At 43.4% G+C, this 13,191-nt stretch overlaps 1 protein-coding gene across 2 annotated transcripts in view; it reads left to right on the top strand.

Moving 5' to 3' along the window:
* The first annotated feature begins 723 nt into the window (after nt 1-723).
* Nucleotides 724-13,191, top strand: part of XPO1 (exportin 1) — a 40,992-nt gene continuing 28,524 nt past the window's right edge. Inside the window, exons 1-5 of one of the 2 annotated variants that reach the window (XM_065630621.1) lie at nt 724-1,120; nt 1,548-1,571; nt 5,194-5,325; nt 9,085-9,186; nt 13,056-13,128. In XM_065630621.1, coding sequence (XP_065486693.1) covers nt 5,200-5,325; nt 9,085-9,186; nt 13,056-13,128 — 301 coding nt within the window. In that variant the 5' untranslated portion in view covers nt 724-1,120; nt 1,548-1,571; nt 5,194-5,199. The remainder of the gene's footprint in view (nt 1,121-1,547; nt 1,572-5,193; nt 5,326-9,084; nt 9,187-13,055; nt 13,129-13,191) is intronic. The other variant, XM_065630622.1, reaches the window with a different exon arrangement.

Below are 13,191 nucleotides of genomic sequence, written 5' to 3' on the forward strand. Positions count from 1 at the left end.
CCCACTCCTTACCATTGCTCATGTTGCCTACTCTTTACAGCTGAGTACTGAGCCTCCCACCAGCCTCAGGACACCAAACCAGCGCCTCATCCATGTGCTCAGCACCCACCTCACTGCCCACCCCAGAACACGCCTGTGAGGTAAGGCCGCCATTACCACACAGCCCCCTCAGACAGGGCCTCACCCGCCGGGCAGCTACTCCCCCACCACCTCATTACTGCACCCCCATGAGGACAACACCTCAGGAGAACAGGACACCGCTCGGAGGACACCTCAAGCCCTCCCGAGCGGAGCGAACGGCCCTCGGCCTCACCACCAGCCCCCACCCGCCATTCCCCTCAGGCACGAGCCCCCAGCGCCCAACGGCCGCTGCCGCCTAAAAGCCGCGCTCAGCCGCGCGCGTCACGCAAAGCCGCTGACCAACCAGAACGCAGCAGCACCTACGCCCGCGGTTTGCGAACTGAGGGCGGGTCCGCCTTTGAGTGACAGCTCGGCTCAGCCTATCAGACAGCAGCGGCCCGCCCCGCGCCGCACGCAAAACGCTGCGGGAGAGGGGGCAGATCCCCTCTATCTCATCCCCCCCCCGCGGCCGCTCGCTGCCTCCGCCCCTCCGAGGCGCGAAGCTGATGGACAGTCTCCCCAGCCAATAAGCGCGGAGGCCGCTTGCGCGGCGGCATGGCTCGGGACCAATGGGAGCGGCGGCTGGGCGGAGGCCCGAGGTTTCCAAACGCTCCGCGGCGCCATGGGCTGAAAACTAAACCGAGATGGAATCTCCCAGTCTGAACCGGTTTGAGCCGGTTCCGAGTCTGTGGCATTAGGAGGGGGAGACGCGCCGCGCTCAGTCCCCGCCGCCACCGCTGCCTCCGCCGCCGTGTGCGCGACCTGCTCGTAGGGGAGCCCGCGGGGGGAGCCGCCGGTGCAGCTGAAGGGGCAAAGTTTAGTGCGAGCTTCGGGGGGGGGTGGGAATGGGGAGAAACTGAGCGCCCGCCAGGCCGAGGGGAGGGCGGCAGCAACACGAGTAGCGAGAGACCCACCCGCCCGGGCCTGGACACCCAGCGACGCGGCAGAGAGAGCCAGGGCCCCGCCGCGGCGGCGCTGGGGCAGCAGGGCCGCGAGGAAGGTAGAAGTTCCCCCCCCCCGCCGCTACCAAGAGCCCGGGGAGGCCGGAGCCCCGCGCCGTTCCCCCGTTTGCCCCCCTACAAGCGAGAGGCGGGAAGCGCGGCCCGGCCCCTGCGCGCCCGGCGGGCTGAGGGGAAGGAGGGCGCGGAGCCGTTGCGCCGAGGGGAGCGCCCGCCCGCGGGCCGCAGGCTGCAGCCGGGCGCCGGGTGCGGTGAGGCCGGGGCGCGCTCGCCAGGGGACGGTGCGGGGAGCGGAGCGGCGGCGCTGGTCGCACGTACCCCAGAGGGAGGGGGCTGCGCTAGACTTTCCCCCCGCTTCGGGTCTTTTTTTTTTTTTTTTGAGGGGGGAGGGTTCTTTTTGGTGGCTTTTTTTTTTTTTTTTTTGGCGTGTGGTTAGAAACTTCGCTCACCCACCCCTACTTTTTGAAGGAAGAAGCTGCAAGAAACACCCAGGTGAGTGCGAGCTCGGGCTGCGGGGAGGGGGTTTGTCGCCAGGAGGGGGGCGAAGCGGGAGCGCTCGGGAGGCGTGTGCGGGGTACGGGCCGAGGGCGCCAAGTCCCGGCTGTGCAAGGAGAGGCGCGATGGGCTCCGGGGAGAAACCCCCGGGGCGGGGGGTGTGTTGCAGTCGGGTTCTGGGTACGGGCATCCTGGGCCCGGCTGGCGGGAGCTGCGGGGAAGGGGGCCCGGGGAGCCGCCGCTGGGCCCTGCCCCTCGTTAGGCGGCTGAGGGGGAGAAGGGAGGGGGGTGGGATCGCGCACGGGCAAAAACTAGGGACATAATCTGTAAATTATTAGGAGTGGAAGTTTCCAGAAATATTTTCTGTGTGTCTGTGCAGCAGTATTGAAACGTCCGCCTGGATCACGTGGGGGGCCCCTGTATAGAGCGCAGGGCTGGAGCCCAGCGAGCGAGCGAGGGAGGGAGGAGGAGGGAGGGGCTGCGCCGCCGCGGGGCCGCCGCGCTCCGCAGGGCCCCGGCCGCCCCCCGCCCAGCCGCTCTCCCTTCCCCGAGCCCCGGCGCTGCCCGTGGGGGAAGCAGCGGGGCCGCGGCGGGAGCGGGGCAAAGGCCTCAGCGCTGGGTGGGTGTGAGTTATTCCGGGGAAAAAGGCTCCGCGTCGGGCGCGGCCGTGCCGAGAAGGACCGCTCCGAGGGTGCTGGGGCGATGTTTGTGTTATTTAATCTCGTCCGCGGGCACACGTGTGGAAAGGAGCGAGGGGAGGGGGTGGTTTCATTGCGAATTTGCGATGCGCTCCGTTTGATATCGTGCAGCTGGAGGAATTTACAAGTGATGCAACTAATTCGCTGGCAGAGGGTAGTGGGGCGGCAATTCGCTTGCGTTCGGTAGCGGAATTGCATGCTTGGGAATGGGGCAGAGCCGCTCTCCCAGGGTGTGCTTTTTTTTTTTCCCAGTCGTTGACCCCAATGAGCTTTAAGTAGCCGGGATGAAGCTGCTCTAGGGTTCACTGAATACTCAACGTTTCCTAGAAATAAAATATATCTGTTATTCCTGTGCACTACGTGCTTAAATGAATCGCGTACATCATCATAAACTGACTGTTGTGTTAAAACCGAAAGGTCTAGGGTCATCGTGAGTTGGGATAACTATGTAAACAGTGCTGTAAATGCAGTTCTTTTGACCTTCGGTAGATGTCAGTTTCTTGCTATGTTGTAGTTCAGATTTTCATTTTTAAACTTTTTCTGTTCTATTCTTTCTATTTCCCCATTTATTGGCAGCGTTGAAGAATTAATTAGCGACGGTTTTTACAGCTGAAGTTTAAACCTGTTCTGGGGTTCAGGCATGATGCGGGGAAATGTACAGGAGTATCATAAACCAAATATTGTAAGCTTCCTGTGGGTACACTGTTAGGGGTAGGAAATCGAGTTGGTCGCAGTTGGTATTGACCACAAAGCCGCCATTTCTGTATTTCAGTTTGCGAGTGGGTAGGTCATTTTGAAGATAATGCTGGGAGTGGCGAAGGGCCCTATTCAAAACATTTCCTTTCTGCTTCCATGTGGTTAATAACTTCTCTTGGTCACGTGGCTCCTCGTTTGCGCTGATAGGGCTGCGTAAAAACCACCGAAAGAGGCTTAACTCTGAAATGAATGGCCCTACCTGAGGAAAAACTGATTTACCGTGTATATTGTAGTTTGAAAACCGCTTTCCCGGCTCGCAGGTGAGCCAGGGAGGCGAGATGTGAACAAAAAGGGGTGTGCCTGGGAGCATTCAGTGCTCTGTGCTGCGGAGCGTATTAATTGGTGCAATTTCCTTCTAGTAGCGCTGTCCCTCTGTGAGGTGAAATTTTCAAGTGTCCTCCTGAGTGAAAATAATGAAATCAGCCTTCCCTGCTGTTTTTTTCCTCTTGCTTCCATACTTAACATTGCAATTTTGAAAACTTTAGGAGTTGGGGAGGGAAAGGACAGGTGTGGAGTGTTAGTTTTAATTTATTTTGGTTTCTACTTGATGTTAATTTCCTTCTGTATTTCCAGGTAGATGTTGTAAAAAGGCTGACTGAATGTTGAGATGGAGCCCTCAAAATAATTAAGTTAGTGTAGTAGTACTAAGTGAGGTTTTTAACTTCAAAATACAATTAAAATGTTTAAGTTTTGAAGTTAATATTTTCTGCATAGGAGTAAAAGAAATTGCTTGACACTACTTGCAGATACGCATTTCTAAACAAAAGATTATCCTTGTCTGCATGCTGCTATAGGACTTTCACTTAGTAATTACTTGGGTTGAGGCACAGGTTTGTCTTGCTCTTTTGAGCATGACTTAAGTAAGGCATAAAAGAAATTCTTACTTGCACATGAAGTAATTTAGTAAGAGCAGGTCTGATTTCTAGCTAACTCTAAAAAAGAGATTGGCTGGGCGTGTGGGGGCTGTTTCTGGAAGAGTTTCAGATTTTGTCTTTCTGAGTATTCCAGTAGCTCTAGTGTCACTTTTTGAGTGCTCTTGCAGTTGTCCAGACTTCTGGCTATTTCTCAGGTGGGCAGTTTCATGTGGAATTTGTAGCTTTACAGAAGATTCTGAAAAGGTGAATGGCAGAGAGCTGCTGTAGAGGAGAGGGTAGGAATGTTTGTTACAGTTGCCAGTGACTGTGAAAAGAGGGCAAAAAACTCCATCAGGTGCTTCCAACATTGGGGTGGTGTGAAAAGGGTGGAGTATAATTTACACAATTCTGTGCCCCCTGGCTTATTTTCTTGCTTTTTGTGGTTGCCTTTGTCCTGTAGCAGTCTCTGGTTGGTAAGCATCTTACATGCACACTCACAGTCACACACACCCCACCTGATTGCATAATATCGAGGCTGCTATGTCCAGGACAAACAGTTAATGCACATGTTCCTGGGTTTATGGGACCTCAAACCTCCAGTACAATTCCATTTCAGTTTGAAGTCATCTAATGTCGTAGTACATGGAGTAACCTCCTGACTTAACTGTCCCTTTACTTCATCCTCTCAAAGTGCCTTCAAACAGTCAACATTCTTACTTCCAGTGGTAATTTTTTACTTGTGTGAACTTAACTTGTAAGTTTTTCTTTTCCCAAGTATTTGAAAAATGCCCTCTGGCTAATTTCTTAGCGTGTACGCAGATCACGTTTCACTTCCATAGCCAATTGTTTAAAAGCTTTTAGAACTGGTCTTCTAAATGTGCACGTTGGCCTAGGAAACCCAGAATTCGACTGAGATTGCTAGGGTGGATTTTGGTTGCAATTGTACCAGGTATTTCTACCAGCAAACTTTACCGGTTTACGCTTGTTCAGGGACTGGTAGGGGTTGATACCCGATTTGAAATAAGTTTTAGCTTGCTGATAATACAGCCCATTGACTAGTCAGGCTGTTATTGTGTGCTACGCCTGCTGAAGACCCTGGAAATGTATTTAATTGGGGTAGTGACGTGTGAATTTTTCAGAGTTTGTCCTGCTTACTTGCTCAACAACTGAAGGACTGTTGTATGCAGTGTTATCTGGTACTGTTAACATAAGCATCTCACTTGAATAAGATGAGCTAAGTTGAAGCACTTGCTTTACAACTACATCTAATCATAATTTTTTAATAATTTAATTTTTTTATTTATTTTGCAGTAATCTATGCCAGCAATTATGACAATGTTAGCAGACCATGCAGCTCGTCAGCTGCTGGATTTTAACCAGAAACTGGATATCAATCTCTTGGACAATGTGGTGAACTGCTTGTACCATGGAGAAGGAGCGCAGGTAATATGGGCTTAGAACATATGTTTATTGACCATGTTTAACCTTAAATCAGTTGAACAAAATTAATTCACTTGAATAAAAATCGGCAATATTAGTGAATTTATGGTGCTAGTCACTGGGATGTTACTGGTAATTCATGTGCTGTGGTTTGAAGGCAGACTTAATGAACATTGAAATGACATTTAGAAAAATGTTAGTTTAGTGTGTGCTCATTTCTAGCATGCCTTCTGCTGGTGAAGGGTGTGAGCAAGTACAGTTTGGTAAGGAGGGCACTTGTGCTTACAGCTTGCCTTCTCTGACAGTTCTTCAGGAAGGTCCGAGTTACCTGTTATTTATTATCATGGTTAGGATTGTGAAGCCATAAATTTAATGTTGGCTTCACTGGAGGACTGTTTAAAAAGAAAAATCTTCATGATGTTATTAGTGTATTTGTACTTATAAAGAAGTGTGTAACACATATTTAAGAGAAGAGTTTGTCCTTTCCTGTGTCCAGTGTTTTTTTCATCGTTACTGTTTGTCTGCACAGGTTCTTGGGCACTTTTCTTTGGACTTAGTGCAAATTGTGAAGTCTTAAGTTTAAATTTGGGGAATATGTGCATTTGTGTGTTTGCCTATGTTGTATTGAAAGTGAATCTTGTATTGCTTTTATCTGTTTCTTGAGCTACTTTGGAAATAAGACATGTTGAAAGCAAGTATTGCTACAAGGGTGTTGGCATGGTTCCTCTTCTGGCAAATTTTAATTGTTCGTGCTTAATACATTGGGAGTTTGTGTCAGGCATCTCTGAAGAAGATATTATTGCACAACAATAAGAAATGAATTAAAATGAAACAAAGTAGCTGATGCTTTTCTATTCCTTCCAACTGTTATAGTATATTTTCATATACTGGTTTTGTGTATCTCTCAAAAAAAAAAAAAAGCTTTTATAAGGCCTACTAATGTGAATTCCCACAGGTTCTGAAATAGCTTGCTGTTTTTTGAAATATTTGCATTTTGAGTTTCCTAAATTCAAATAGTTACTAGCTGTAGTTTTTTGCATGATTGTATTACAGAAAACTGCTTGTAGCTTCTGCCTTAAAAGTATGCACTTCTGAGTGCTTGTTTTGTAAGTGATATGTTTGTTTACTGTACTGTCTTGCAAAATAGGTGGTACTTATAGTATTGTCTTGTTTGGAGGGAGTTAAAAAAGTTGGGAAGGTTTATAAGGAGACTAGAAGATTAACATTAAGTACAGTGATCAAATTGCCATTGTTCTGGTATTGTGAGAAGTTGCTTCACTTAAAACAGCTGCGTATGGTCTCTGGTATTCAGAAAACTATTGCAATAAGAAGCAAAAATTCAAGAGGTGGTGCTTAACTGGCAAAAGTGAATGATGATATAAACTTATTATAAACGCATGGACTAATATGTGTCACTGTAATGAAAATTCAGCTTGCTGTTTTATTACATTTCCAAAGGTGGAGATACATTTCAGTGAGTCTGTGAGCTCTTAGCCCCTTCTAAGGAGTTCAGAAGTTCCCACAGGAAAAAACGCTTCTCTGTGGAGTCTGACAGCTCAAATCATGACTTAAAGGGTGAAAGGAATAACACAAGCTGAGGAAACTAAATACTAAAATTTGGAGATGAACAGTGGTTTGCCTGGGAGGTTGACACTGCTTTACCTGGTATAGATGAGGATGATGTGGGAAAAAGAGGTGTAGAATGCAGCCTGGCTGGCCCATGCTGAACTTGCCTTCAGATTCACCTGTCTCTTCCTTCTGCTTAATTCTGATCTCTGTTTGCAAAACTCTTACCTGCTGTTCTATATTGGGCAAGAAAGAAGCTCTTTTCTGTCCTAGACTTTTACTTTGTTGTTGTGGTGTGGTTTTTTTTTCTGGTATACTTCTCTGAAAAGGAGGAATACCCCCAAACCCACCTCAGTCCAGTGTGACTAAGGAGACTTCAGACAATTTGTAGATGTTTACCTGTAGTCATCCCAGACTTTTAATTCCGTTGGCATGTTAGACCTTCACATGTTCAGAAGAGTTACTTGTAACTGATTTTCTTTTTGGTAGTAACAACCCAGTGAGGCTTCGGTCTTGATTAAGCATTACCATTAAATTTCTGCTGTTTCTATGAAACAACACGAGTCGATGTCTAGAAAAGGAGGTGTCGTGTGTGACAGTGAACTTCTCAGTGCTTGGGAGAGGCTATTTTGTTGGTGTTGAGATTTGGTCCTGTGGTACGTCACTAGTATTAGAAGCACTAAGGCAGCCTGTATAGAAACCTAGCTAGGTTGAACCTGGAAGTAATAGGGCTTTTCTTTCCTGCTTAAACTAAACTGTGTCAAAACTGCTGTTGGTGGTTGGTTTATGTGGTGTGTTTTGTTCTGTTTTTCTTTTGTTTGTTTGTGGGTTGGGGTTTTTGGTTGTTGTTTTCTCCCCCCTATCTCTGATGTCATACCATGAGAATATGGTTGTACTGCATTTGGGCTTAAAAGGAGTATTTGTGCGGGACTGCTCCATACCAGGTCTACAGAGACTTGCTAGTCACAGTCAGTATCAGACTGGGAATTGCTCCACTATGCTGAACTGTATTAAGTGGAAATCTCAGTAGTTTACAGATATTTTAAACATCTTTGCTTTTTACTGCTTTAGCTTTCAGTTTTAGTTTGGTAAACCCCATACCCAATGTATCTGTTTCTTGCATTTTATTTTTACATACACACACACACACACACACATATATATATTACATGTTTTCTTATGTCAGCTGGTGATTAGCTCAAGTATGTGTTTCTAGCAGACTAGAGATCTGCATGGCTGTAGTAAGTTCTAACTGTTGAAGTTAATCCAGTAGTAAAACTTCAGCTGCTTTGTAATTCCATTGAATTGGTTCTACTGTGCAGTGAAAGAATGAACTGAGTTCTGTTAATTGCGATATAAAATGTTCATCTTGTTGGTAAGATGGTGTCTGATGCTTGTAGGTGATATAACTTGCAGCAAGATTTGTCACTGCATTTTTGGAAATAGCTAACATCATTTGGCTCCCTAAAAAACTGCTTATGGACATCCAAGCTTTTGAAAAGGATAGCTAAAATGAATTCAGTGTGTCATTGCTTCAGATGAGGTTTTGCAAGTTGATGAAACCATAGTATCTAGTACAATAATTGGTAATGCCAGTCCCAAGGAAGAACAAACCATTAGCATGACCAACTCCCTTCCTCCCCCTTCAATCAGTTTTTATTGTTGTTTTGCGAGCTGTTAGATACCTCCAGGGATTCTCCAGAAGTAGGGATTGCAGACCTCTAATGCTCTGCTCCGTGCTTCTTCAAAATAAAGTCAATGGTTCCTACATCAAAAACTTTGCAGCATGTTATAGTACTCCTAAAGCTGGTGTTTTAAATGAATGCTTCCAGTAGAACTAGAAAGTTTGGGTGCCCTTGAATAAAATTTTATCTAGATGAGTTTCCTGCTTCATTCCCTGCTATATTTTCCCTATACTGTGTGCTGTTTTCGCATGTTCTCTGCTGGTCTAGATGAATCATTCAGTATCCAAGAGTGGAGGTAAGTAAATTATTGTCTTGCATCAAAGCATTTTTTGAGTTTGGGTTGTTATTGAACACAGAAGGAGACTTATGGGACTCGTTGCTCCTAATTGAGCTCTGCCTAATTCTTGGATAAGTGATTAAAAGACGTTACATATTAATGTCTTCACCGACGGTGTATGCTTTCTTAAATAATCTAATACTAATACTTTTTTTTTGTCAAACTTGATTTTAGCAAAGAATGGCACAGGAAGTCTTGACCCACTTAAAAGAACATCCTGATGCGTGGACGAGAGTTGATACTATTTTGGAGTTCTCTCAGAACATGAATACCAAAGTAAGCAAATTAACTTCTACTTATTTGGTTTTCCTCTTTCTTCCATTCATAAACTTTGAGGAAGGTATCTCATTTTTAGCCATAGACTTTCTTGAATCAGACCACTTTTTTTTTTTTAATTGTCCTGTTCCAAAAGCTGGCTTTAAACAAGAACTGTAAATGGAGAAGATATTTAAACCTCCTTTTACGTTGGCAAGAGTTTCTTTATCCTTTAAAAAAAAAAAAAAAGCTAAACTGGAAATACAGGGCTTTTTTTTTTCAAGATACATACAAGCATAATGTCAGTTCCTGAGATTGGTGTGTGTCTGTAGACAGAATCTGAGAAATGAAAAGTCTCCTAGAGCCACATTTTGTCCTTGGGTAAGTGCTTGGCTGTTTTTGATCATCATGAGAGCCACGTGCACGTAGCTGAGGAGAGAATTTGTCCCTAGGTGTATTGCAGACAAAATAGAAACCTTATTAGGCCAAGATTTTGAGCGATCAATGGAAGTTAAACACCCCGAACTCTTTGTAGTACGAGATTAGTCTTTACTAATATGCAGAACACATTTGCTTTGTACTGCTGTTTTAAAGCCATCCATCATGGTCGAGACTAAAAGGGGCAGCATTCAGATTTTTCTACAATTTTAAATGCTTTACCTAAGACTTCTGAAGTTTGAACCTAAAAGTTGATCGAAATGTGTTTTCACTGTCTTAAGTTTGATTATTATCCCAAATAACTGACATGCATGTTTTTCTGCTTGATACACACTGTGTTCGAACAGAAAATAATTGTGTTTGGACGGTTTCTGAAATCAGGTGGTATTTGTGAAACAGTTCTATTTTTTTTTTCACTGGTCTCTGAAGTTTAGGGGAAAACAGTTTAAAGAACTTCCTCAAAGTGCTAACCTTTAAGTAACAGTGTTTGCCTGTTTGCTTGCCTGGTAAACTTTGCTTTTTATACTGACAGACGTTACTAATGTTTAAGTTGATTTATCAACAGTATTTTTAAAAACTCAAATTTGTCTTGTGAAAAATGAGATGATTAGAGGAACAGAAAGAAAGCAACAGGTAAAGAATTCTTCAATTTACATAAATTGCAAATGATTTGGTGCTAAATTTATGCCCTATGACATTTGGCTTTTATGCAATCATATTTTTTCTTTAATTAAAGCTGTTAACACTACCTGATATTAATCATAATGTTCCATTATGTTGATTGCTTGTAATAGGAAGAAAAGGGGTGTCTTCCTGTGCAACTGACACAGCTAGGCTTTGACGGCAGGCCTCCACAAGGTCTACCCTTTTGATTCCCTTTAACTGAATTCTGTTCATCAATTGTTTTTGTTTCTTGGGAGGTGGGAGGGAAAGGGATTCGGTGCATAGAATTAAGTGATAAGGGTTCCATAGAAATTTCTACCATAGGGATCATTTCATGCTTTTTTTTTTTTTTTCCAGTCTTTGCTGTTGCCTGTCCCTCATCTTCATAACTGGGCAGCGAATTGCTATTAGACAATTAGAAATAAGCAAACCAAGAGCAAATGCATTTTGAAACATTTCTATTTTATACGCAGTTTAAATGTGTTCCATGTACCGTTGCAATAGTAGATGGAAGTGTATGCTTCTAATAGTTTAAGTGGCAAAACTTGTAACAGTGACTTTTTTGGGGCTTGGTGTATCTTGTCAGGGAAATACCAAAACTTAGAACCATCAAATCAAATGAATCTTAAAAACAAAACAAAAACCACAAAAAGCCCCTTGCAGAGTATTCAGGCAGGCTGATGAAGCCTTCAAACATGGAATGGCAAGAAGGATGTGTAGGTGAAGATTGTATAGTTATTTTATTACTGGTGCCATTTCATTTCATGTGTGAGCGTTAGGAAAAAAATGGATATTGCTAGTACTGAGGAAGAGATGAACAAGATGATGGCAAAGGGCAGAATTGAAGTCACATAGGTATAAAAGATTGAGTATAAACCTAGACAGCGTGAACCTCTTCACAGTTTAAGGTATGTGAATCTGAATTAGATATTTGAGCAGATAATGAGGGATAGGTGTGGTAGATTGCTAGAAGTGACTGTCCTTTTCTTTGACTCAGAGGAAATCCTACGTGGGGGGGGTCAAGATTTTCATTTAAGTTTTGTGTGGTCGTCTAGTGCTTTTGTAAAATGAAACTAGACTTGGCATTCTGGTCTTAAAAGCTGAAAGTAAGTTGACTTTTGAAAAAAGTTTGGAAGGAAAACGAACACTTTTAGTTAGCTGTTATCTGAAAGGACTATTAATACATGTACCTGTAGAATCTAGAAATTTAACTAGAGTTTAGATCTGCGTCAGCAAAGTTAGCACTGTCTAATGTCAGCGTTCATACTTCAAAACATTGTTAGAAGCTTTTGTTAAGGATGTTTTGTACTGTGAGCCTGGATCAGTTGCAGATGGTGTCTCTAAATCTATAGCAGTGGCTGAAATAACTTCCTGTGAGGTGAAGCATTTTGCTTAAGAATGTTTTCATACATTTTCCTTTATGAATGTTCCCTCGATTTCATTTAGCTTTTATGTTAAGTAATTGAGTAAAGTTACAGATTAAGATCTAGTTGATAAACTTTTGCTGCTGACCATGGAGAAAAAAATACCCTGCCAACTTTTCTGTTAATGCATAATTTTTCTTGGTACTCAAGATTTTGGAAGGTGACAGAATATTTTGCAAATGCAGGATGTACACGTGAAGATGGTGGGAATTGGAACTGGATAGAGAAGCAAAAGGATGTAGGTTATGTTAAGATGAGAACAGCAAAAATCATACTTAAATACAATGTAGTTTGGGACAGTCTACATTGTATTTTTTAATTAAACTGAAGTTTATATGATCCCTTTGGTCGAAATGCTAATGATCCTACTTTGTGTAACAACTAACCATTTTAAAGAGGAACTCTTATTCTCAGCCAAACTTTTAACTGTGAAAACTTGGGTTTACCTTTCAGGCATTGATGTGATATTTTTTCCTTCCTAATCCACTGCAGATAAAGTAAACACAAAACTCCTTGTCCTCTTTTCTCTCCTGTCTATTCATGCTAATGGGGTTTTACGTATTAAAGTTCTTCAGTTATATCATCACAAACTTCTTTCCCTGTTACTGTGAGTTGACAGTAGGGACAAATGGGCAGGGGGACGGGCTTTACCGATTACTTTGCAAGTGTTACAGTTTTGGGTGAGAACATAGGAAGTAATTCCTGAAAGGTAAAAGGGTTTCCAAGAGCTTATTCACATTTTTATTATTCTTTGACTGAGCACAAAAGTTCATCTTTAAATAGTAGAAATAGCTGCCATATTGGGGTGGGTATTGAAATTAAATAAACCTGTGGGTTGTCTTGCTGTTCCTAAAGTAACACACCAGTGAAGTTTGGGAAATACTTTCTTTAGAAAGTGTCAGTGTCAGGACATGTGATGCTAAGACAATTTTTTTTTTTCAGCTCTTAGAGGAACGATAGGAAGCTTGAGACCATCCAAGCTGCTAAATATTTTAGGAGCCTGGTTGTGTTAATACTTGAACATATGAGCAGTCATTTATGATGCAAATTCATATCTGGCTGCTACTTTCTCTTCTCCAGATAGCCAAAATTGTCTGCCAGAGGGCTTTTCATTATTTTTTTTTTTTTCCCCTCCTGGTGTGAGCATGATCAAACAGCAGGACTTAGTATAGCAAAGAATAAAACAAGGAAAAAAAATGCATGAAACCTCAGTAAATGGGTGAATAGACATATTTTTTTAAAGATTGTTAGTTTAATAATCTTGAAGTCTTAGATATTAAGTGTGAATGTCTGTTTGAATGAGATTCCTGCAAGTTAGATAGTCATGCAGTAACGTACTCACATTTTGTTCTTCTCCAATTTCAGTATTATGGACTGCAAATCTTGGAAAATGTGATAAAAACAAGATGGAAGATTCTTCCAAGGAACCAGTGTGAAGGTAGGGAGGGGTTTTTGTCTTCTCCTAGCTTTGTGTATTACCTGAAGTTTAGACTGTCAGTCC

This window comes from Caloenas nicobarica, chromosome 3 (assembly GCF_036013445.1).
Source record: "Caloenas nicobarica isolate bCalNic1 chromosome 3, bCalNic1.hap1, whole genome shotgun sequence".
NCBI lineage: Eukaryota > Metazoa > Chordata > Aves > Columbiformes > Columbidae > Caloenas > Caloenas nicobarica.